A 23808-nucleotide genomic window follows, 5' to 3' on the forward strand; every position below is an offset into this window, starting at 1 on the left:
TTACCATGCTGTGAGTCAAGCAAGCAGAGCAAAAGGCTAGCTTGTCTGAACAGGGAACTCCTTGTGTGGATCAGGAGGAAAATGAAACTGTATGACCTCTGAAAGCAAGGTGGACATGTCCTTAATTGGTCAACCTTGAAGTAGTCAGCTCTGAGTACAGAGCTGGGGTTCATTTACACAGGAAGAAGACATGAAAGTCCAAAGCTCAGTTAGAGTTGAAACTGTCCAGTGTTGTTTCAAATAACAAGAAGGGCTTTTTTTTTTCAGATGAGGTCTAAAGAAAAGATTGGGCTGATACTTGGTGACTTGGTGAAGGTGGCAAATACTTGATAGTGCTTGGTCAATCTGACTAACAGGAATGAAGAAAAAGCAGATGCATTCTATGCACTTTTTGTCTCATTCTTTAGTAGACCTACAGCTTCCCAGTCCTCTGAGTTGGAGGACCATAAATGTGAGAACAGTGACCTTCTATTTGTGAACACTGGAATTGTAAGAGACCAGCTGTATCAGCTGAATGTTCACAAGTCCATGGGGCCTCATGGATTCATCCAAGTGTTCTGAAGGAGCCAGTGCATGTTGTGGCAGGACCCCTCTCAATAATCTGTCAAAGATCTTGCAGGTTTAGGGAGGTCCCGCTGATTTGAAGCTTGTTATGTTATTCTAGTTGCAAAAAATGTAACTACAATGTTATTCTAGTCTACAAAAAAAAGGCATGAGGAAAGGCCCAGGGAATTACAGACCTGTTAATTTAGCCTCTGTTGCTGGAAAAATTATTGAGATTATTATACTGGGTACTACCGAAAGGCATTTAAAGAATGATACAGTCATAAGGAACAGTCAATATAGGTTCATAAAAGGGAAGTCCCATTAAACTGATTTGATATCCTTCTATAATAAGGTCACCTGTGTAGTGGATGAAGAGAAAGCAGTGGATACAGTTTTCTCAGGATTTTAGTAGGCTTCTGATACTGTACCTCAGCATCTTTCTGGACAGATTGCTCAGCCATGGAATGAGTGGACTTGTGATGCACTGGGTGAAGAACTGGCCAAAGGCCAGATCTCAAAGGATTGCAGGCTACAGCTGGCTGTTGACAGGTCACCAGTGATGTTCTTTGGGGCTCAGTTTTAGGACCAGTTCTGTCATATATATATATGCGTGTGTGAATATATATATATACATACATACATATATATATATATATATATATATATATATATATACATACACACATATATATGTGTATATGTATATATATATATACACACACACATATGCATATATATCAATGATCAGGATGCAGGAGTTGAATGCACCACTGGCAAGTTTGCTGATCATACCAAAGTGGGAGGTGCTTTTAATTCTCTTGAGAAGACACAAAATATCTTGCAGAGGGATGTAGGTACCCTGGAGCATTGGCCAATGATTAGCAGGAGGAAATGTAACAATTCAAAAGGCTGGATTCTGATCCCTCTGGGATGGTGTAAAGCCAGGCACAAGTATGGATGAGAGGAGTGGCTGAAGAGCAGCCCTGCAGAGAGGGATCTGGGGGATGCTGGTGAACAGCAGGCTCAGTGTGAAACACCAGAGAGCAAAGCCCATCCTGGGGTGCATCAAACAGAGCATCAACAGTCACCCAAAATTATCCTGCTGTGTTCAGTGTTGGTGTGGCCTCACCTGGAGCACTCTGTGCAGTTCTGGGCCCCACCATGGAAGGAGGATGTGAAAGTCCTTGAACACATCCAGAGAAGGACGACAAATCTTGGTGAAAGGACTGCAAGGAATGTCCTAAGAGGAGCAGCTGAGGACACTGTACTTTTCTAGTTTGGAGAGAAGGAGGCTGAGGGGTGACCTCATTGCTCTCTGCAGCTTCCTGAGGAGGGGAAACAGAAACGGAAGCACTGAGCTCTTCTCCCTGGTGTCCACTGACACAATGCAAGGGAGTGGTCCTGTGGGAATGCCCCGCAGGAGATTCAGACTGGACATTAGGAAGCATTTCTTTACAGAGAGGATGGTCAAACTCTGGAACAGGCTTCCTAGAAAAGTGGTTGATGCCCCAAACCTGTCAGTGTTTAACAGGCATTTGGACATGTCCTTAATTGGTCAACCTTGAAGTGGTCAGGCAGTTGGATTAGATGCTTGTTGCAGGTCACTTTCAATATACATATTCTATTCTACTCTATTCCATTTTGTCCTATTCTATTCTTTCCTGCTGTGATCTTCCTGCTGTGATCTTCCTGTTGCATCCTGAGGCTGTTCATTCAGATCTGTTTTTTCATGACATAAAATCTAATTTTTTTCCTAGCAAGGAAGGGTGGGGACTGATGCATTTTCTGTTTTCTTAGAGACTTTTTCTAGTCCAGAGCAGGCATACAGTGGTAGCACAACACAAAGTTTGAACTAGTTGATTTCTCATTTATCTCTTGGATGAGGTAGCTGCCAAGTGTCTCAGCCCAACATCTTCTGCAATCCCTAACTCCATTAACCACCTCTACATAACAAATGAGGGATCATTCTCCAGCTATCCCCAAAATTTTTAGTGGGCTGATGTGTTTTTTCTGTAAGTTGATACTAGCTCACTGACATGACAGGCAGTATTAATAAAGCCTTAGTCACAGAGCTGGAAAGAATGCTTTTTACACATAGGACCAAGAGCTGCCTGGATCCTTCTTTGTTTGAGCAAGCAGCCAGAAAGTTTGAGGAAATAATGAGAAAAAGGAGATGTACTTGTCAATAAAATTTCATGATTGAGTGTAGATGTTGGTGAGAAATGAGACATCTTGCTGCTTTTTGCCAAAAGCTTTAGAATCACAGTGTTGTGTTTCCATGTTTTGCTGCACAATTTCCTAATGATAATGTGTTCATAAACAGCAAAGCAATATAGCTCCGCAATGCACTGTCAAGACAGAACAGTAATGATTATGTGGCTTCTTTTGAATAAGATAACCTTGAAATCCAGTAATTAAGTCACAATGTGTGTCTTGGTTAACTCTGTGTCTTGCTTTAATTCAGTGTCATTTTTAAGTACAAGAATTGTCCCATGTTTGTGTTCCAAATGTTTGTGTTCCAAAAATCAATATTTACTGTTTGTTAGATAGAATTTTGAAACAGAAAAGCTGTAGTGGAGGCCTGTGAACTTCTCAGGGTCTTTGCTGAGTATAACACACCCTGCCTGAACCTGCAATTTGTTCAAATTTTTGTTCAAGTAAACCTGCAATTTGTTCAAATTTTTGTTCAAGTAAACCACTACAAGTCCCATCAGCCCAGCTCTGCCCTGTCTGCAATAAAGATCTGTTGCTACAGGCCTTGGCATTAGTTCAGGAGATGTTTCCAGTCAGGATTCATTCTTGACATAGATGAATGAGGACTTTGGTGAGACAACTCAAAAAGAGATTGCCCTATATAATTTGGCTGAGCATTAGGCTTTGAGAAATGAATGATTACATTTAGAATTGCCTTTCACATGAATGGCTGGAGAAGATCTGTCCAGCTGTCTATATGAGAGATTTATTTTCTGGGGTAAAAGTGGAGTGAACTACTTTTTCCATTCAGAGAAAGCTTTGGGTTGAGTAGTCACCTTCTTTTGAAGGAGAAGAATATTCCTGATGATAAAAAGAGTACATAGAAATGAGAGTGCATTTTGGAAATTGAATAGTATCTTCTTCTCCAGAGATCCATAACCACTACCAAAAGGGTACCAATTTAAAAACAAGTGTTTGAGGGGAAAAGGTTACTTTTATCAGAGAAGATACTACTGCAGATGCACATGCTGAGCTGACTTTACAAAGCAGTTAAGTAGTTTTACATTGTAAAACTTTTAAGATGCGCCTACAAATAAAATTTCTCTGACAGGTACATGGAAATTCTGCTAATCCTTTGTGTCAGAAATGTACTTTTGGAGTGTGTAAGGCTAGAATAAGCCTTTTTTAAGGCAATATAATGAAGTTAGAAAATCTAGGAATTTATAAAATATGTGGTTTATTCTTCTATGCCTTCACCCCATAGAAATTTAGGAAATTATGAGCTTCTTCTTAAATCCTTGTGTGTTCTTCTTTGTGTATTTTCAGGATTCCTCTTTAATTGGAACAGCCACAGTGGCTGGTCCCAGGACAAGTGCAATAATTGGAGATCAGGGAACACCACCGAAGGTCCAGCTCCCCCTCAATATGTAAGCAGCTCATCTCAGTCACTGTGTACTCTTTGTTTCCAATTGTGTGTGTGTGTGTGTGTGTGTGTGTGTGTGTGTGTGTGTGTGTGTGTGCTTGAAACCTGAATGCCCAAATCTCAGCTCAGGTGCATTCTGAGAAGAGAGAGATTGCAATTTCAAATGTGAGGCAGCCTCTGCTGAAATTAAAAAATTAATAGAGAAGGGCAGGGCAAGACTTCCCCCTTTCTGTGTGAGCCCTTTTAGACTTTATTTATTGTAACTGTATAGATCACTGTGAAGCAAACTGAGTACCTCTGAGCTAGAGAAAATCTTTCATTTAAAGCTCTTAAAAAGGTGTAGTCCCATGCAATCAAACACCTGATTTATTCACAATTAACCAGAAAAAATGGCTCAGTTGCACTTTTTTGGTGCCATCAACAATGAACGAACAAGGCAATGAATGAACTTCACATCTTTGGCATACAGTCTTGTTGAATAGTGCGTAGAATAACAGAAGGTTCACAGAACAAATAGATTTCATATTTGGCAAGTCTCTTCTAGCCTGGTTGGTTTATCTGATACTTGTCTAATTAACTACTGAATCCTCTCCTCTCAACACATATACCTCATAAAAGCAGGACAACTATACACACACAAACACATATGCGTATCCACATTTTTGGGTTTTATGATATAGCTAAAACAAGGTCTGAATTCACAAAATCCTGAAAATAATAGATCTTAAGAACAATGGGGGTGTTTAATCAGAACCAAACAAATTTCTTCTTATCTACTTGAGATCTTTATACCTGAGAGATGCCACACGTCCCTGAGTGCCCCATGGAGAGGTCTCACCATTGCCCTGTGCTCACCCTGCACAGCCTGTGTGGCACATAGTGGGGCACGTGTTTATTGCAAGATTTGCCCTGACTAGGAAGTGATAACTGGCAACATTTGAAGTACCTGGTTGCTGAATCAGGACATTTTCCAGCTCTCAGGCAATGCCCCTGACTCCATGCCTCAGCAAGCCTCCCCTGCTCCCTCCCATGCTTCTCCTGTCATCTCCCTTGTGAAGCAGCCTTGTAATCCGGTCTGTCATTCTGCATTTACAAGCCAAGTTCCAGTCAAAGAAGATGCATTATTTGAAAGCTGTAGCAGTAGTGGGGAGGTGCAACTCTAGACAAAACCCTGGGGCTTCTGCGCTGTAAGCAGAGTCACAGGCAGCTATCCAAGGCCAAGAACAATTCACACTTCAACCTTTTTTCAGGGAATTTCTAATAAACATTTTGGGTTCTTCCAGGTCCCACTTCCAAGCCTTAGCCTCGCTGTTTCACATAGCCCAGAATAATCTGATACTACATTTTGCAAGATTTCAGATTGTTTTTTTAACACTTTTTTCTAGGCTGTACAGAATTAGCTGGTGAAGTTTCACACCTAAAATCTAGAGAGCAGTGAAATGTGTCCAAATCCAAAGACTTTGCCTTAAGGCAAAATCATCCTCAGCAAATGGGACCACTAGACCTGATTTCCTGCCAGAGGAAAAACCCAGAAACAAATTCTGGGGAGGGAAGCTGCTGGCAATCAGATTGTTTTCAGCCATGGATGAGAGCAGGCATCTCCCCCAGCTCTCCCACAACCGCCTCCCTGCCAGGAGTGGAGTTTATGCCTGCCCACAGGCTGGGCCTGCCCCTGGATTTGGAGAACCCTGTGCCTCTGCAACTAAAGAGGAGAACCCCAGGGATGGGCATCCTCACTAGCCCCTTGCACAGGAGATGGGATTGCTGGTCCACAAAGAAAGTACTGATCACTTGTGTTGTGCCAGGGTCACCCTACATGGTTGTCACACAGAAGCTTTCATCACTTTAGCCATACAGAGGTTGGTCTTTCTGGTGTGGCATCTGTGCTGGGCTGTTGTACACCTTCTTTTAGTCTCTGCAAGGATTTCAATGCTCTATCCAGAGGATGTTTAGGCTCATTGTGATATTGGGTATTCAGACTTAGTGGTAGCTGACGTGGGGGAATTTGCTGGGTGAAGCTAGTAGGAGAGAACAAAAAGAAACTAATAGGAGATCTGAAGATAGCTGCAAGGCACAACAGCCTATGATCCACTTAGGGTAATTTTCCTTGCACCTGCTTCCAGAATCTCCACCTGTAAGTTACATTATTACATGTAGCCCGTGGGGAGAAAAGGCTAAGTGAATCTATCTAAAATGCTCTATCCCTGACCCCCTGCTTTACCCATAGCTTCTGAATCTGAACCCTGTGTAAGCAGCAATTTCAAGAGGGACAGTCAAAGCCACATTCTCTGCTCCCTTGAGTGAGTGCAGTCTGGCACTTTCTGTTGTGTCCTTGCAGTGCTGAAGGATTAGCACTGAAGCATGCAACCTTATTTCTTGTCAGGGTGACGCATTTTAATGTCCTTCAGATCATATGCAGCCTCATGTTTTCCGTCAGGTGAACAGCTACAGACCTGCTCAAGACCACCCGATTATATAGGCTAAAAAAAGCATGTACAGGGTGGTTTCTCCCCTCTGTTGGCTAATGAAATATAGTTTCTGATTAGCTCTTTGTACCCCATGCATGTGGTAAACAGGCACATCAGCCTAAGATTCCCCAAGGAGCTGTTACCAAATAGTTCATATTCTGCTCGTTACTGCTGTTTATTTACTACCTTCAGAATAAAAATAAGGAAATCTATGGTACAATAAAGAAGTAGAATCAAGAAAAATAACAGGATTTATTCCTCAATTATATTTCCTGGAGAGCAGAAGTAAAAAGTCATGTATCATTTTTATTGGCTGAAAATCTACAATTACAACTGCTATAGTTTTGGTTTTTTCTCTGGTTCACTGCTATAAGGTGGGCAGCAACCCTCTTCTCACCCACCCCTGAGTCTAAGAGCATTCTGCTGCACTTTGTAGTGCAAATGCACTTTCTCTGTTTTCCCATTTCTCTTAGTCTATGTTCACTGCCTGTAAATCACAAATAAATAAAAAAAAACTCAGGAAGGCACAACCTTGATCAAGAATTACCAGAAATCCCTTTTTGTATCTGGAGAAAAGCAATAATACAAAGAAAATCTGGTATTTACAAAGAAAGTGTTGTTCTGTGTGTGCACTCTTTCTATTCTATCCCGGCTTTCCATTATTTCCCAAAGTGCAAGCAATCATTCTTAATTTTCAACAAGAATCTCTCTAAACAGAGAGTGTCTCTGTAGGGATTTTAAGCTGTAGTCATTTCACAACACTAGACACATCCCTGAAGTAGTAACAGAAGACAAAAGAGAGATAAATAGAAAGACTCTAAACAAAGGGAATAAATAAAAGCTGTAATTAAATAAATAAAAAGTTTTACATATTGGATCCTGTATTAAAGATTTATTAGTATACTTGCAAGACATTCAAAACCAAATTCTACCACTTCACTTACTTAAATAAAAAATCCTCTGCAGAATGTGGCCCTTTCTCACTTTTTGTTTTACCAACATAGTACAAGAATTACCATACTAGATCAGAACAGTTTGGTGTGCTGTTTCTAAACTTGGCCAGCATAAATAGCATTGAGAAAGCTGCAAGAAAAGCTTTTGAAATAGCCTACCTATTTTGAAATAGCTTACCTATTTATTTTCCTCTTAAACTCCACAACAGAGGTGGATCCCACCTGAAGCAAATGAATGTATATTTCTTCCAGATGTCAGGATTTGCAAAGCCCTCTTACTCCAGCCCTTGTTACTCTGGCTGTCACTGTAATTGTCATGTTTTTCTGAAACTGTTGATACATCCTTAACTTGGGTGCTGCTTTGTGGCACTGTTTTGGTTTGGTTATGCCCTGGAAGAGAAGCATGTCTCATCAACTTCTAAATTACCTTTTACTTTGATTAGTTACTCCCTTATTGTCTTAGAATCCAGTCTCTTCCCTTCCCTGTTTGTGAAGCAGCCTGTAATGGTGTCCCTTTTTAACCTCAACTTCTGAGCAGCTCTCTCTGCTCTGTGGGGCTGGAGCTGGATCAGGACAGGTGGTGGCTGATGTCACCTGTGTGCTCTCTCCCTGTGTGACCTCTCCCCACAGCTACCTGGCCCTGTATGCCTACAAGCCTCAGAAGAACGATGAGCTGGAGCTGCGCAAAGGGGAGATGTACCGCGTCATTGAGAAGTGCCAGGACGGCTGGTTCAAGGGCACCTCTCTGAGGAGTGGCATGTCTGGAGTCTTCCCAGGCAACTACGTGACACCCGTGTCAAGGTGAGGACCACCTGCCTCTACTGGGGCATTCTGGATGGCACCGAAAAAATGTAGCTCTGCTTTTAAATCACATTCCTCTTCCAGAAATCCTCTGCACTGTGGACTTCAGTAATGAGACTTGATGGTTGTAGCATTTGAGTGATCCATGTCCTCAGGAGATTGCACCAGTTGTATTAGATGATGTATTTATAACCTCTGATAGGCCCAGGTTTTATTATTGTAAAGAATCTGTTGGCTAATGGTTTTATTGTTATAAAACTACTGGACACGTAACAAAATTAAAAACGCTCGTGTTTTGCTTTTCAGTAGCTCCTCATCTCGATTTTGTTCTTCCTAAAGCAGAGATCTGGGATAGTTTGGATCTGGACTAATGTTTGAACAGTTAAAATTCTAAAGTGGTAGGAGAGTTAAGTAAATTGTCTGAGTTTACCTACCCCTGCCTCAGTTGCAGCAGATGAGAAAAGGAAAAAAGGCATTTTTGAGGGAGGAATGCCATTTGTCAGAGTTCACTATTGGACAATACCATATCAAAGCTGAGAAGCTGAGAAGAAAGTCAATCTCTGTGTCCCAGACTGTTTGCCCTACATGTTCCTTGCAGGTAAATGCTGGCATATGTATGCCCGTATCTCCTTTAGAGGAACTGTGGATTGGCAAACTGAACTCATTCCTTCTCATGTGCTCTCAGTCTCTCCTCCCACACGCACACAGTCTCCACCATCTCTGACTCCTCTCCAGAAAAGGGCACCTCACAACTCAGACACTGTTGATCTGGAAAAATTGATCCAGCTTTGTTGCATCTAAAGTTTGTCAAGTCTGCCGCATGTGTCCTGAGTAACACCAAAAGTTAAGAACAGATCAGAAGGCAATAACTAAGCCTGCTGACAATCCTAATATTGCATTTCAGTAAGGAAACCCCAAATATTAATTCACTGGTTCTTCACTGCTCATCAACCTAAAGGTATTTACCTTATTTTATAGAGACCCTTGGCTGCCTTTGCTCCTTGCCTCTTCAGCTCTTAATTAGTGAGGAGGTTTGTGCTGAAGGGTCGGTTATCTGAATCAGCAAGACTTTATTAAATGCAGCATGTCACAGCTAGAACAAGACAGAGAAGTGCTAAAGGGCAAAAGTGTTTTCCACAAAACCTGAAAACAGCATTATGATTATATTTATGATCCTGTGGGCTAATTAAATTCCTGTATAAATCACCCTCAGTGAGAACAGCAATAAAAATCTGATATCAACAAAATCTCCTATTTCCACTACATTCAACATACATTGTTCCCCTTTGACAGAAAAGCAGAGGATTAGATTCATACATGTTTTTCTGCCACACCCTACAAAACCCAAGGAAAAGAAGTTGTGAATTTAATAACACTGAACGAGATTTATATGCTGCCAAAACACGTGTGTGAGTGGAGCATTACGGAAAAAGAACAAAACTCTTTAGATGGGCAGACAGGCACAGGGCAGCAGAGAATATTTGCCACATCCAACATCTACCCATCTCTGTTGGATTCACAGATAGTTTCTGTACTTGTTGGTGTGCATGTTTGCCTGAACACAGCTCTCAGTGGACTGTTAGATGTGCTTTTCTGGCAAACTGAATCTAGTGCAGATGGCCAAGCCAGCTCCAGCTGAACCTTCCTGCCACCCTGCCAGCTCTTCACAGCAGATGACAGACAGTCAAGATTTCCATCTGGTGGGATTCCCAGCTTTTCCCAACCTGGGGACTTATAAAAAAAATTGAAGAAAATAAAAAATCAGATTTATTTAGCAAAATGTAGTCCAGACAAACCTCATACCATGAGATGAGTCAAGTCAGTGATACCACAGTGATGTCTTTCCATACATCTGTAGGAGGAGGGAGGATTGGGCAGGAGGCATAGCTATTTTTTGCCCTTTTGGACCATATCCTCCAGCCTGTGATTTGGTCTTTTTCCATCAGAATTCCACTCTTTAGGCTTTCCACTCTTTTCTTAGGGTTATTTCTTCTGTCACCCATATCCTCTGAACCAGACTGTTCAACATACTCCTTTCTCCTCTTCTCCTCTCTGTCTTCCCATGCCATCTTGGGGACCCAGAGTTTCTCCCAGTTCTATACTCCATAGATGACTATTAATGCTTTTTCTGTTATTCTCTCCTCTCTTGCTAAACCCTTGCACTGCCTCATTTCCACTTCCTCCATTTTACTTTGTTCTGCCTCATATCTCTGTGCTGTCCTTTCCTGCAAGAGGACCTTGGCGCAAGAAGCAGCCCAGGAGAAGAAAACAGCACAAAATGATCCATCTGTTTCATGGCATCTACAGCTGGGGAAGGCAATCATTCAGGAACTTGAGTGAGAAAGAGGTGCTCAGCAGCAGCTGAGTTTGTCCACTGATGTCCTTCTGTCTTCCTAAGTGTCCTTCTGTCCTAGTCAGAGTTTTTTGCTCAATGGTAAGAGGATCCAGACATGCTTTAATTGAACTCAATTCATAGGAGAAAAAGCCTTGTCCCTCCCCTCTGAAGGGACTTGGCCACTCAGGTGAAATTATGCCTGTTTAAAGTGAGGAGTGAGAGAGGTGTCAACAACTCTTTGGACGTCTTTTTCATTCAGGTCAGCTGCATTCCTGTCCCTGTTGCATTCTCTTAGCAAGTCTAAGCTAGGGCTGGTTACATCAATAAGGTGAGTGTTCAGCCAAGCCCAGTCAAGCCTGCAGCTTCTCAGTCCCCTTCCATAGCCACACACAGATTGTGTTATCCATCTTTGTTTCTCCCTGTAGGGCTGTATGCAGGTTTGGTCCAAAGAAAAGATCTCTGAGTCTGTTTTAATTATCACTCCATGTGAAATAGCCTCTGGCACACAAAATGACATCTGGGAGATACCCATTTCCTCTGAATTAAGATTTGTGATTTTATTAGAAACTATTCAGACAGAAATATAGGGTAATAAAAGACATGATGAGAAAAATTATCTTTTCTATTTTTACCCTGCACTTCTTCCTGTAGAATAAAGGGGTGAAAATATCCCCCAGCTTGCTTATAAATGGGTCCTATAAAGATAAGTATATATCCATGTGGGAACCCAGGACATCCCTCTGGCTGTCCAGGACGGCCAAGACCCCTGCCAGGGGGCTCAGAAGCCCTGGCATGGAGTCCAAAACACCTGTGGTTTTGATTATGACCCGTGGAGCAAATTACCGAGCTTATATGAAGACCAGCAAGCCACAACAGTTTAAGTAGAATGATAGTGAAGTTATCACGAGGTGGAAAAGTGGTTTTTGGGGTTTCTAGAATGGGGGTTCAGGAGGCAAGAGGAAGGGATCTGGGTGTGTCCAGCCTTTCTTCTTCTTCTTCTTGGCCTCCATCTTCTGCTGTGATGTTGGCACTTTTAAATTGGTTTAGAGTAGAAGCTCACTGTCTAACATAGGTGATAGGTATTGGAAAGTAATTGTAAATATTGTACACGTAGTTTTTAGTATAAAGACATAACACCACCCTGGGGGCAGGCAGTGTGCCTGGAACTGTCCTGCTGGACGGACCTCAGCAGGGCAGGAGAAAATTTTTTATAGATAAGACGCAATAAACAACCTTGAGACCAAGAACTGAAGAGCTCAGACTCATTCTTCAAGTGCTCAGGCTGGGAAGTGACTTTTAACATTTCTCGGGGTCACGGCGACCACCAAAAGATCCCAAGATATCAATACCTCAGTTTACTTTAACAACTGATAGGGTATTATGTTAAATCCCCTAAGTAACTGGGGGTACTTATCAGCACTGTGGTGGGGTATTGGGGTCTCTGCAGCATGCTTACACTGCACTTGTCTGTCTCCATGCAGGGTGCCAGTGGGAGCTGGGCAGCCCAGGAACAGCGGAGCTGTAGGAGCTCCAACCACAAAAGTAGCCCCAGGAGCCATCCACCCCATTGTGGGGGGTCACAGCAACGCCAGCACGGCTGCCAGGCCGGTTGTTCCCATCACCGCGCCCCCGACGCACGGGCAGCTGCCGGCGGCCTCTCCGCAGCTCAGCACCTGCCTGCGGTACTCGGCCCAGCCGGTGGGCAGCCAGCCCCGCAGCGCCATGCAGATGGGTAAGTGCTCACCCTGCCTCCTGCCTGGCACCACTGCTGGGGTACCCCTCCAGGGCCACCCCCAGAATGTGCCTGTTCCCACTGCTTTCCTCCTCGCTTCAGCCCAGGCAGGGTGGGCTGGTGCATAGAGTATGTTTGCTTTGCTTGTAATATTTATGGGTTTCTATTGATCTCTGGGAACCACGTTGTGTTTATCAGATTGTTCTGTTGCTACAGCTGAAATAGATTGTAGTGTTTACAAATATTTATACAATTTATCTGAGTGAATGCGAGCACTCTGTATACCAAGGAGAATAACAGTTCTGAGTCCGGTCAGCTTGCTGATAAAAAATACTGCCCTTATAGCAGTGCAAGTAATACATGCCTTGAAATTAAGAAGCATTTCATTGGGCTTCAGGGATGAAAGGTATTTATTAGGCAGAATGGAACCCTGTGTTAGTGGTAAAGCAAAAATCTGAAATCTGCTGCCACCTTTTTGAAGTGAGAATAAAAGCTTCTTGCACCAGGGGGCCTCTGTTCTTTCTAGGTTCCCTTTCTGATGTACAGCACAATTTTCTAGAGTACAATTTATTCCCCTTTCCCTGATGTTAAACAGCTTCTGATGTTGAATAAAGTAAAAGCAAATCCTGTGGTGGAACTTTATGCAGCAAAATTTAAAACATTTTGTTTCTGATATTTTATAGGGATGTGAGCCATTGTATTTACAAAGATCAGTAACAACTGCGACTGCTCAAAACTGAGGTCTTAGACACAAAACAGAGCAAACACAAATGAGAAATACCCTGCAGAGTGAGTCATGAATTCATACCTTTTGAAGCCAGAAGGCATGATGTTGGCCATCTAATCTCACCTCCTCCACAGTCCAGACCAAAGGGAAGAAAATGTAATCAAATACTTGAGAATCTCAGTCTCGAACAGTGGAGACTCCTCTGCTCAACAAACAGTGCAGGGCTGTGTGACAGGCATCCATGTCACACTGGGAATAATCCATTTATCCTCTTGTTCTCTACTTTAGAAAATGCTGAAGAATTTTCCTCTCAAGTCACACCCTTCCAAAAGGTCTCCTGCTCCCACAGCACAAAGGCAAAAGTGTCCCCTTTTGGGTGCAGTGCTCAGCAAGTGTTCAGGTGCTCCTGGTGCCTCCTGTGCCCACATCACCAGGCAGATGACTCCCCTGAAACCAAGGTGACAGATTGCTCTGCCCCACAGGCCTGGCATGGCCCACACCTTCTTTCCACACCTCCAGCAGCTTCCCTGATTTAAGATTGCTTCTCTAGGTCACTGACATCTGTAAAGTGCCAAAGCATTGGCAGGCAGGGTGATCCAGGGACCACAGAGCTGTTCCAAAACCTCCCAAGCAGAGAGTTTTCCAACCTTTCCAGAAGGTTTCCAGCCTTTCCAGAAGGCTGGAACAACAAGATTGTTGTTTTAATTAAATAAATCTTTGCCAGGATAAATAAAGGAAGTTTTTGTGATTATCAGTAATTATCTCCACAATAGCTGTCTTCACCAGCATGCTGTGGACCAGAGTCCATGCAGGACAGGTCAATGCACTGACTTTTGGAAAAGCTTTTCAAGAGAGGCAAGCTGGCACAGTATTCAAATCACGTTTCTGTTGGCTTGCAATATACATGAGTAACAAATCAATTTGCTACAAGGCCACTAATGTAGGAACACACCCAAAACGAAATATGAGTGGTGTAGAACAAAAATAGCCTTCAGTGAGCATTGCTAATTAATAGCATGTTTGATGCAGCACAGTCCAGATCCAGAGATCCCAGAGCAAAGGCATACATTGTAACAGTAAGCAGATGAAACTACAGAATAAAATGTGAGAACTCTACTCAGAGTTGATTTTTCACAGGCCATTTCTTTTACTGTTTTTCATGTTTTATGTTTCCTTTGTGTCTGGAAACACCAAGTTTTGCATGAAAGAGGTGATGTACCTAATATTATTATCAAATCAGTGTTCTGCAACCAGGTACATGCAGAGAAATTCCATTTATGTGCTTTCTCTCTAAATTTAGGAAAGTCATTGCTCCCTACAAACAGTAGTTCAAAACCTAGATCCTACAAGTTTAACCATCCCCCAAAAAAAAGATTTCTCGTAGGAAAATTGCTCATCACTCAGGTTCCAAATGGGAAAATCAGGAGGGAATAATTTCCAGATAACTAGTGAATACCTTGCCTGGCTTTCTGGAAGTGAATTGCACTTTCAGAACATGTTCTTAGTAGTCCTGGGAGGGAATGATGGTAACTAATAGTAAAAAGAGTCTTGAAGGCATCTGTAATAACAACTTTTAGGGCCTTCCTCATTTTACATGGTAAAGTGATATCAAGTTACAGACTGGCTAAATATAGTGTAGCTGATTTGCCATAAACATTAGTAAAAAAAGATGTTATAGAGGAGCTTCTGTAGAGGAGAATCATATAAACTTTGGAGGTGCTAATCTGATGATGACTGGCCCATCATGTTTAGTATCACATCAGATAATAGGGCAGAAGGCTGGGAGATGAAATACCCTCCTGGCAGGAGTGCTCAGCTGGTGTAGTGAGCATGATTAATGGCACTCTATCAATCTAATCCCTGCAATGGGTGCCACTGATAACCATAGGAATAGAAACTAGTGGTTTGAGTTGTTCTAGCATTGTTGTTTAGTTACAGATTGAGTGAACTCCAACTGCATAAAAGTTTGTCCTCCAGATGAATTTGTCAGAAAATGACAGATCAAAGTCAGTCAGAAATTTTCCAGTAAAATGCCACTTGGACAAAGAAAAGCTGATTTGCTGGACTCAAAGATTTTTTTGTCAAGAATGAATACAGTTCAACCAATACCAACCATGAAGCTGTACTGGCTCATGTAAAGGGAATTGATGGCTTTCCAGAGCTGTTCTCCACAGAAGAGAACAGTGCAATGATCACATTCCATGTTTTCACATCCCAGGTGAATAACCTGATCAAAATAGAGTCTATTATGGGGTGAGTGAGCATGTTGTGCTCTGAAAAACGTTCAGAGGTTCAAATTTTGCACTGAGACAGAACTAAACAAGATTATGAAACCTTGAAATCATTTATGCAATGGGCACTTTCCAGCCAGTCCTATTATTGAATCATTTATGTGAGGGAACGTCTGAGTATGGACTCAGCTTTTAGGCTGCACATACTTGAAGTGGAGCTGTATTTAGGTAACACCTAAGCAATCAACCAAGCTGGGAGTCATAGACAACATCATTGTGGAAACAGACCCAGAGCTTAGTCACATTTTTTGCATCCTGAAGCATGCAACACGCTCTGGGGAGCTGACCTCACCAGTGTGTCACAGTCACCCTTAAATGGGCGAGCTCTAATTCCTGGTTCCCACTGCTTGCAGGCAGGATTTGCTTAGCAGGAGCAGCCAGACTAAAAGGCACTGCACAGTCCCTTAGGGACTCTGCTGGCAGAGAGGAGGCTGAGCTCAGAAATCCTCCGGTGAATTTCTGCTTAATTAATCCTGTGCAGCACAGTGATGTGATGTTGGTCATTTTGTTAGGGCTGAAACAAGACACCTCCTTTTGTAATCGCTGTCTGCAGGGTCAGCGTGGATCATCTGGGCTAACCCCTTAGGTCCCGTGCTGCATTGCTCCAGATCCGATCACCTAAGGAGGAGGGCCTGGGGGTGCAGAAAACAGCTCAGCTGGAACGACATAATGTATTTTTAAAAGGCAGCAGGTTAGGTATTTATTTCCAGGCACGGAAAGGGATAGTGATTGTCATTCCCCAGTGGCATCACTGGGGGAAACAAGCCAATTTTGGTGACTTCGGGCAGGGCTTTGCAGCCAGGAGGGGAATTAGCCGAAAACACTTGCAGGGTGATACATCCTGGGCAAAGGCTCAGAGCTTATATCCCCATCGGGCCCTTGGCACCTTCACAGACAGAATCACAGAACATTCTGAGTTGGAAGGGACCCACAAGGATCATCGATGCCAACCCTCCAAGTGAATAATCCCCTAAGGGGATCAAACCCACGGTGTTGTTGCCACCGTGCTCTGCCCAAGTGAGCCACGGCCACTGAAGGGCCCATCGGGGGAGTGCGAGGGCAATGTAACCGTGCTCTCTGCTCCTCCCGCAGCGCACCCGGCAGTGCCGGCCCCGGAGCGACCCACGGCCACGGTGTCGCCTCTGCGGACGCCCAGCTCGCCCTCCCGCCTGCCCGCCGCGGCCATTCGGCCTCACCCCGCCGTGTCCCCGCAGCACGGCCACCAGCCGCCCGCCCCGGGGGCCCGGCCCCTCATCCCGCTCACCTCCGCCGCCGCCGCCATCACCCCGCCCAACGTCAGCGCCGCGCACCTCAACGGGGACGTGGGCAGCGGAACCCTGGGCGGCCCCGCCGCGCCCGGGCCTGCCGGCAAAGCCGAGGAGAGGAAGAACGAGAAGGTAAGGGCCGCCGAGCCTCTGTGTGCCTCTGTGCGTCTCTGTGTGCCTCTGTGTACCTCGTGCTGCTGCCGCGGTGCCCTTCCACAGGGCTGTTGAGGAGGCACTCTGTGAAAGCTGGGTTCCATCGCCAGACAGCTTGGGCATCCTCATCTCACACTATTTGCGCATTTCATCTTTCCCCCCACCACCATACTCCACACTGCCCTCGGGTTACCTGCTCAGGGATGGGAAACAAGGCTGGATGAGCTGAATTTGTGTGTTTCTGCCAATGATAAGCGCCGAAATGTGCAAACTTGCAGTGGTGCAGCGAGATGTAGCGGGCTCTTGGCCGTCAGAGCCGTATGGCCATGTCAGAATCCGTCTGCCTCCCTACACCAACGAGGCCGATGGTGGCACCAGCCACACAGCAGGTACCTCGGGCACAGTAAAACATTGGCTCCTGAGTCGTAGGAGCTGTTTTGCTCTTCCAGAAACATCTCAATTTCTTCAAGAAACTCTCATTGCAGTGGCACAGCCAAAGGAGAAGAGGGCAATGGGATACTGCTCGATGGGATGTAGGTGCAGTGTACTGTAGGGTTAATCTCTGGGGAGCCAGCAGTGGGACTGATAGCTGGGTACATGTTCCCTGGCACACCTTGCTAAGGAAAGCCAGCTTTAAGGAGGAGAGCTGCTATAAGCACCCAGCCTTTTAGGTTCTTGGCAAATATTTTGCTTTTCCCAAATGTTTACATTGTGTCAGCAGTTCCCATACATCAATGCTGAAGATTATCTCTGTACTGGCTAGCAGAGCAAGATCCTGGTTTGTGTCTGAGTAGGAGGAAGAGATGTGGGGGCCTGCTTTTCCTTTGAACCTGAAAAAAATCCTTTCCATATGTTCCCTGAGCTTTTCCATGGTGACAGACACATATGGAGTAAACAATTTCTTTGTACATGGTAATACTGAGGTGGCAGGTCTCATGTGTCCTCTGGGCCACAGATAACCCCTAGTTGCACAAAATGAGGAGTATGAGTTTTAAAATGCTTGCCTTAATCCTGTCTTGAATTTTCTCTGAATGCATTTTGTTGAAATAAGAAGGGTGTGGAAATTCTGCCCTGGATGTGACATTTAGGTATGTGCTTACAAAGAACAGCTCTCAGGTGTGCGTCAAGGTCTGCATGCGGTGGAAACAGAACCACACTTGCTACTTCTGCAAGTCCAAGGAAGGGAACAGCATTTGGCAGGAGATGGTAGAGCTGCACATTGCCTCAGAGCATTGTGTACTGGCTATTTATTACTTCCTAAAACACATTAAGTGATAGGTCCATATATTTTAATTCATGTGATACTGCACACGGAAAGTCTGTAGACAAAATTATATCGAGCACAGTCCTGAAATACTGGTCAACCTTTCCCAAGTTATTACAGCCTAAAGGTAGTGAATTTGGATGCAGAGAAGTAAAGTTAAGAGGTTTTTGATCTCCATGCATGAAGGGGAGAAGGAAATAATATACAACATCATTGCAATGGATGTTGCCAAAGACCAGTTCACTATCTGGGAAGTATCAGAGAAAAGTAACCGTAAAAATTGTCATTTCTGACTCAACTGGGCAATGCATACTGCCCCAGCTGAACAACATTTTCCTGAATCTTGTCCATGTTATAGTTCACTTTCATTTTAGAAAAATCTGAATTAGCAATTCCTTTCTTTTTAGAAATAGTGTCTGATGTTCGGCCAGATAAGTTGACTTACTCTTTGCTAAGCCCAAATATTTCTTCGAAGAAATTGAGAGCTTGGATAATGCCAGAAGGAAAGACATATAACTATTCAGAAAGGCATCTGTGAGTCAGAACTGGAACCATATCTGTAACAGGGCTTGATATTTTCAGAGTGAGGGCTGTTTGGGCAGGTTTTTTGGTAAATAGGAAAGTGTCATAACACTCAGAGGGAATATCAGTGGAGAAAGGCAGTATCTGTTATCAGTACACATAATAGGAAAAAATCAGAAAATATCGAGGAGGAAAAACAGGAGAGACGTAGCTAGCAAGCTGCCAGATAAGCAAAGATCAGAAGCAATTTTTTTGAGTTCAGTTTCATTATATTAATCAGTCAGGTATTTTGAGATGAAAGGAGCAGAGGAGAAGTTAGTAAGAGGAGAGGTAATAAGGTCTTCAGCTCTATTGAACACAGGATGGAAGAAATGCACAGGTAATTATCTCCTGAGAAACTGAGATTAGCAATTCATGTGTGATGTAAATTGTAATGTGTCATTAAATTAGCATTGCTGTTAGAATCAACAATTTCTGGTGTCCTATGAAGTTGTTAACTTTAATCCTGGCTTGGTCTTTCCAGTGTCTTTTGTAGGATACCACTGAGGAAAAAGGCTGAATGATCAGAGAATAACTGGTTTAGGAGACATTTTGTTGTTATTAACCATGGTTTTCTTTCATGCAGGAATTGTCAGTGTGAGTTCACTATGGTACAGAGGGCACATAGTTCATAAGAAGAAGTAGTTTGCATTTGCATCATGTCCAGGGATGGACATGATGAGGATCCATTGTTTTTCATGGTTCTTTTGAGAGCTGTTGAGATAAATTGCATTTTTTGCATTTATCACTCTATGGTGAAATATATTGGACCTTGGGGAATTTTCTTCAGATTATAACTTTAGTAATGTTGATTGTCTGCTTGAAGGCTGGGTTGGGAGATAGTGGGGGAAAGTGTTTTTAGATACGATCTTCTAAAATGTATGTTTTATGATTTCCCATGTTGATTCCACTCAGGATACTAAATGTGACACCAAGGGGCAGCTTCTGCAGTGAGTCCATGTATGCTGTTTGTGTTGTTTGTTCCAAGATGGAATCGACTTCACCTCGGGAATAGCCTTGCTGAGTGTACAGTGCAGTCATCACTGCTAAAGCTTTCCTCTGTGCAAGTGTTTATATGACAGTGTATCACAGGTTGGTGTGCAACAGTCACATATAGGCAAATCCCACAATTTCTCTAAAATCAAGGGACTCCAATTCCAACTTTGACTCATTTCCTTGTGGCTTAAAGGCAACAGGCAGAAATAATCCTAAGGATTATGGTTTTCAGATCAGCATAAATGATTTTCTTGCTCATTTTCTATTAATATAGCAAATAAATCCTTAGGTCTATTTTTTGACATCTCTAGTTCTCTGCTTCAGCTTATTTCTTGAAGATCTTGATCCAAATTTCCAAAGCTGCAGGTGAACCTTGGTACTTACATTCATTTAGGTACCCTAATAATAGTGTCTTACTGTCATGTTCCTGCTGACTTAAGCAGGAGGTGAAATTTTGCCTCCATGCCAGTCTTCACTTGTTGGTAAGCATCTAATCCTGGAGTATCCCATCTGCAACTGGGCTTGGGCTCCACATCTCAGCTCCTTGACCAGCCTCCTATCTCCTTAAGGAACAGTTTTGAGCATGGTCTCCTTTACCAGCTGCTGATAGTAGCTGATGAAAAACTGTGCCTTATGCAGTGCTGAAGTCCACTGTGCAACAGCACTTTGAAAGTACTCTGGCAGCCAAGCAGGCTGAAAAGTAGAGCACTTGAAAATCAGAGAAGTTTCAGTGCTGTACGGGCACAGTGGGAGGCAGCAGGAAAGGCGGCTCCCGCAGGGCAGCACAGACGCTGCAGGAATGACAAGTGGCCTGAGTAAAGGTGAGGGAGCACGGCAAAGTCAAAGAGGTGATGGTGGTCAGGGCAGCAAAGGAGAGAGAAGAGCAGTGGCAGCTGCTGGGAGGTAGAGCAGGGAGCACCAGAGAAGGGTCCCAGGTGAAGGGTGCTGTGCAAAGCCCAGAGGAAGGGGTCCTGGAACAAGGAAGTTGAAATACAGGGTGAAATGTTTCTAAAGAAGGCAGTGGAAGAAAGTGTGAAGGAGTTTCTTTCTTCTTTTGCTCAAATACTTTCCACCTGAAGCATTTTTTTTTTAATTTTTCCTTTCCCCAGAAGTAAAATGCTAATTTTTCCCCAGGGTCACTCTATGCCGGGTTAGGGATGGGAGCATCACTAAGACATCACAGGGTCAGGAGAGAGGCAAAACAAAGAGCAAATGGACAACATCCATTTCCTTTAGGGGTGTGGAGTGATAGCAGGGTTCCTTTGAGTTCTTTGTCATTTGTTACTAATATCTGCATGTGTAGCTGTCTGAAAGTCAAAAAATTCAGTCCCACTTCCCAAACCTTCTGAACATCTGAAAGAAAGACATGGCGATCTCAGCTGTGGAATTGGAGCAAAACTGTATGGTTTGGGGGCTTTTTAAAATAGGGATCCTGCTTTTTTGGGCAGGAATACTACCCAGTTCAACTGGTAGATTACAGCTAAGAGCTTGTAATTATGGTATGACTACTGCTTTGACCTTGCTCAATTTTTGCTATAATAGTTTCTGCTGTACATAATCTGGGTTGATGCTTAATACTACTGATAAAACCACTTGTTTGAATGAATTAATGCATTTCTCATTAAATGAGCTCCTCATTATGTTAATCAAATCAAGCAAATCATGCTGGGTGGTTTGACCACTGTAATTAAACTTTCTTTAAAATCCATCATTTGGCTTTTGATGAGGATTTTGATTAAACTCTTCCAAAATGTCTGGCCCAAGAGCTGACAGAGAAGAAAATAAGAGCTTGTGCTATCAAGCAAGTCATTAATTAGTCACTGTGTTACAGCAATTCCTTACTGTTTTACCTAGCCAGAGTATATTGAAATATTTGAAAATTGGCAATGTAAAATTAAACATTTCTCACAAGTATGCTGAGAGAACAAGTCTGTTTGCAGCTTTAAATTTAGGAACTGGGTCCCTGGAATACATAGTGGATCTAGATTAACAAGTTACAACAAATGGGAAAATACACCAGGCCGCTGTTTCCTGATGTTAAGATAAGAAGAGGTACATCTTCAGAAAATTACTTTGAACACACACCAGCAGTTTTGCATGTGAAGACTAAATCAGTAAACAACTGCCTGTCTTCACCAGTGTCACTCACTTTCTCAAGTATGGGTCCTGCTCAAAATAAATGCATTCCTCAAATGATACAGTATGTTTGGCATGATGCTGGTGTGAGAACTACATTGCAAAACAGAACAAGCCAAGGCCTATTTTCTGGCCCTGCAAATGTCCCTGCCTGACTTGTATCCATGCTTCTAAGCTTTTTGTCTGCCCAAAATAGGATGGCTACATCCAGACTGCTCATCACTAACAGTTCTGATAAGTGGTGTGGCACAAACTACACTCCTGTGTTGTCCTGAGAGAGTGTTAGTTCACAGAATCATAAAATATCCTGAGTTGGAAGAGACTCACAAGGATCATCAAGTTCAGCTCCTGGCCCTGCACAGGACAGCCCCAAGGTGCACACCACATGCTTGGGAGCTTTGTCCAAATGCTTCTTGAACTCTGTTATGCTGGTTCTGTGACTGCTTCCCTGGGGAGCCTATTCCAGTGCCCAGCCACTCTCTGGGTGAAGAAACTTTTCCTGATATCCAACCTACACCTCCCCTGGCACAGCTTCAGCCTATTGCCTCAGGTCCTGTCATTGGGCACCAGAGAGAAGAGATCAGTACCTGCCCCTGCACTGCTCCTCATGAGGAGGTTGTAAATTGCTGTGAGGTCTCCTAATTTTCCAGGATGAAATAAGTTACCTCTGAAGCTCCTCACATGACTTCCCCTCAAGGTTCTTTACCATCCTCATGGTATTCTCTCTAAAAGCTTTATATGTTTCTCTAATAGCTTTATATGTTTCTTATATTGTGGGCCCAAAACTGCACACAGGACTTCAGGTGAGGCTGCACCAGTGCAGAGTAGAGCAGGAAGCTGATGTAAGCCAACCCACAAAGGTTAATGGATGCAGACATAGCTTTGTTGCTAAATCCTGACCTTGTCTTTTATGCCAGAATAGACATGACCAGAGAGACTTCCCTCTCCACCACTCCCCCTTCCTGTCAGTGCCTTTTTCATCCTTCTAAATTGCTGTGCCCAGTCCTACCTGGCAGCATCCCTCAGGGCAGGCCTCCTGCATGCACACTTAGTTGCCCACTCTGGCTTTATGAAGCTTTGGAGACTAGATCAAAGGGCCTTTAGAAATTTGGCTTTATAAACTCTTGAGATGCTGTTTGACATTAGTTCACATTAGCTGTCCAGTTAAGCTATCAGATGGTCAACCTGAAACTGCCTGAAGAACCAGATCCTACACAGTTATGCACTTTCAGTTTTTACTTACTCTTAGTCTCTGCATTGCAACTTCTTCTCATATTGGCTTGTCCCTGACTGAAAGGGATTCGTTATCATTTCATATCCCCAAAGACATTTTAATTCCTTATCCAGAAAATGAAAGATCAGTCTCAAAAGTGAAGTGTTGAGCACTTGCAAGGACTTTGTAGATATAAAATGATGTGACAAAAATAGCGGTCACCTGTGACAAGTAGAGGAAACTAAGGACAGAGTTGATGCAAGCAGGTTTTCTAGATACCAAGTCTATAAGGCTGACCCCAAGTTTCTGGAAGAGGAATGTAGTCTTCTTAGCAGATATGAAATTATTTAACGTTTTTCAATTTGGGAATTTTCAATTTCCCTTATGTTCAACTAAGAAAGCCCACTAAGTTGTACAGGTGTGAAATGTAATGATAACAACTGAGTGATGAAATGAAAACAGTGCAAGACATAGCAATAAAAAAATTGCACAAGATCAGAAGAGCCTGACTTGAATTCTTGGAATAAGTGTAGGATGCATTAAAAGGGAGCAACATTGGAATAGCAATCTAAAGGTTTGCATCAAAAAACAAAAACTTCTGTGACGCTGATTTTCGTGAGTACTCTGTAAGACATCTCAGTTGATCCAAGAGCCACCAACACCAGCATTTCACAGATCATTTTCAGAATGAGCTATGAATTTTCAGTGTAACATGTTCCAGTTTGTTTCTTGGTAAGGATGCTTTAGTCTG

At 43.2% G+C, this 23808-nt stretch overlaps 1 protein-coding gene across 1 annotated transcript in view; it reads left to right on the forward strand.

The window, feature by feature from the left end:
• SH3RF3 (SH3 domain containing ring finger 3) overlaps window positions 1–23808 on the forward strand; it is a 247313-nt gene that overhangs the window by 195231 nt on the left and 28274 nt on the right. Inside the window, exons 5-8 of the mRNA XM_059467004.1 lie at window positions 4066–4166; window positions 8214–8384; window positions 12201–12451; window positions 16562–16866. Of these exons, the coding sequence (XP_059322987.1) occupies window positions 4066–4166; window positions 8214–8384; window positions 12201–12451; window positions 16562–16866 (828 nt within the window). The remainder of the gene's footprint in view (window positions 1–4065; window positions 4167–8213; window positions 8385–12200; window positions 12452–16561; window positions 16867–23808) is intronic.

Source organism: Ammospiza nelsoni, chromosome 2 (assembly GCF_027579445.1).
Source record: "Ammospiza nelsoni isolate bAmmNel1 chromosome 2, bAmmNel1.pri, whole genome shotgun sequence".
NCBI lineage: Eukaryota > Metazoa > Chordata > Aves > Passeriformes > Passerellidae > Ammospiza > Ammospiza nelsoni.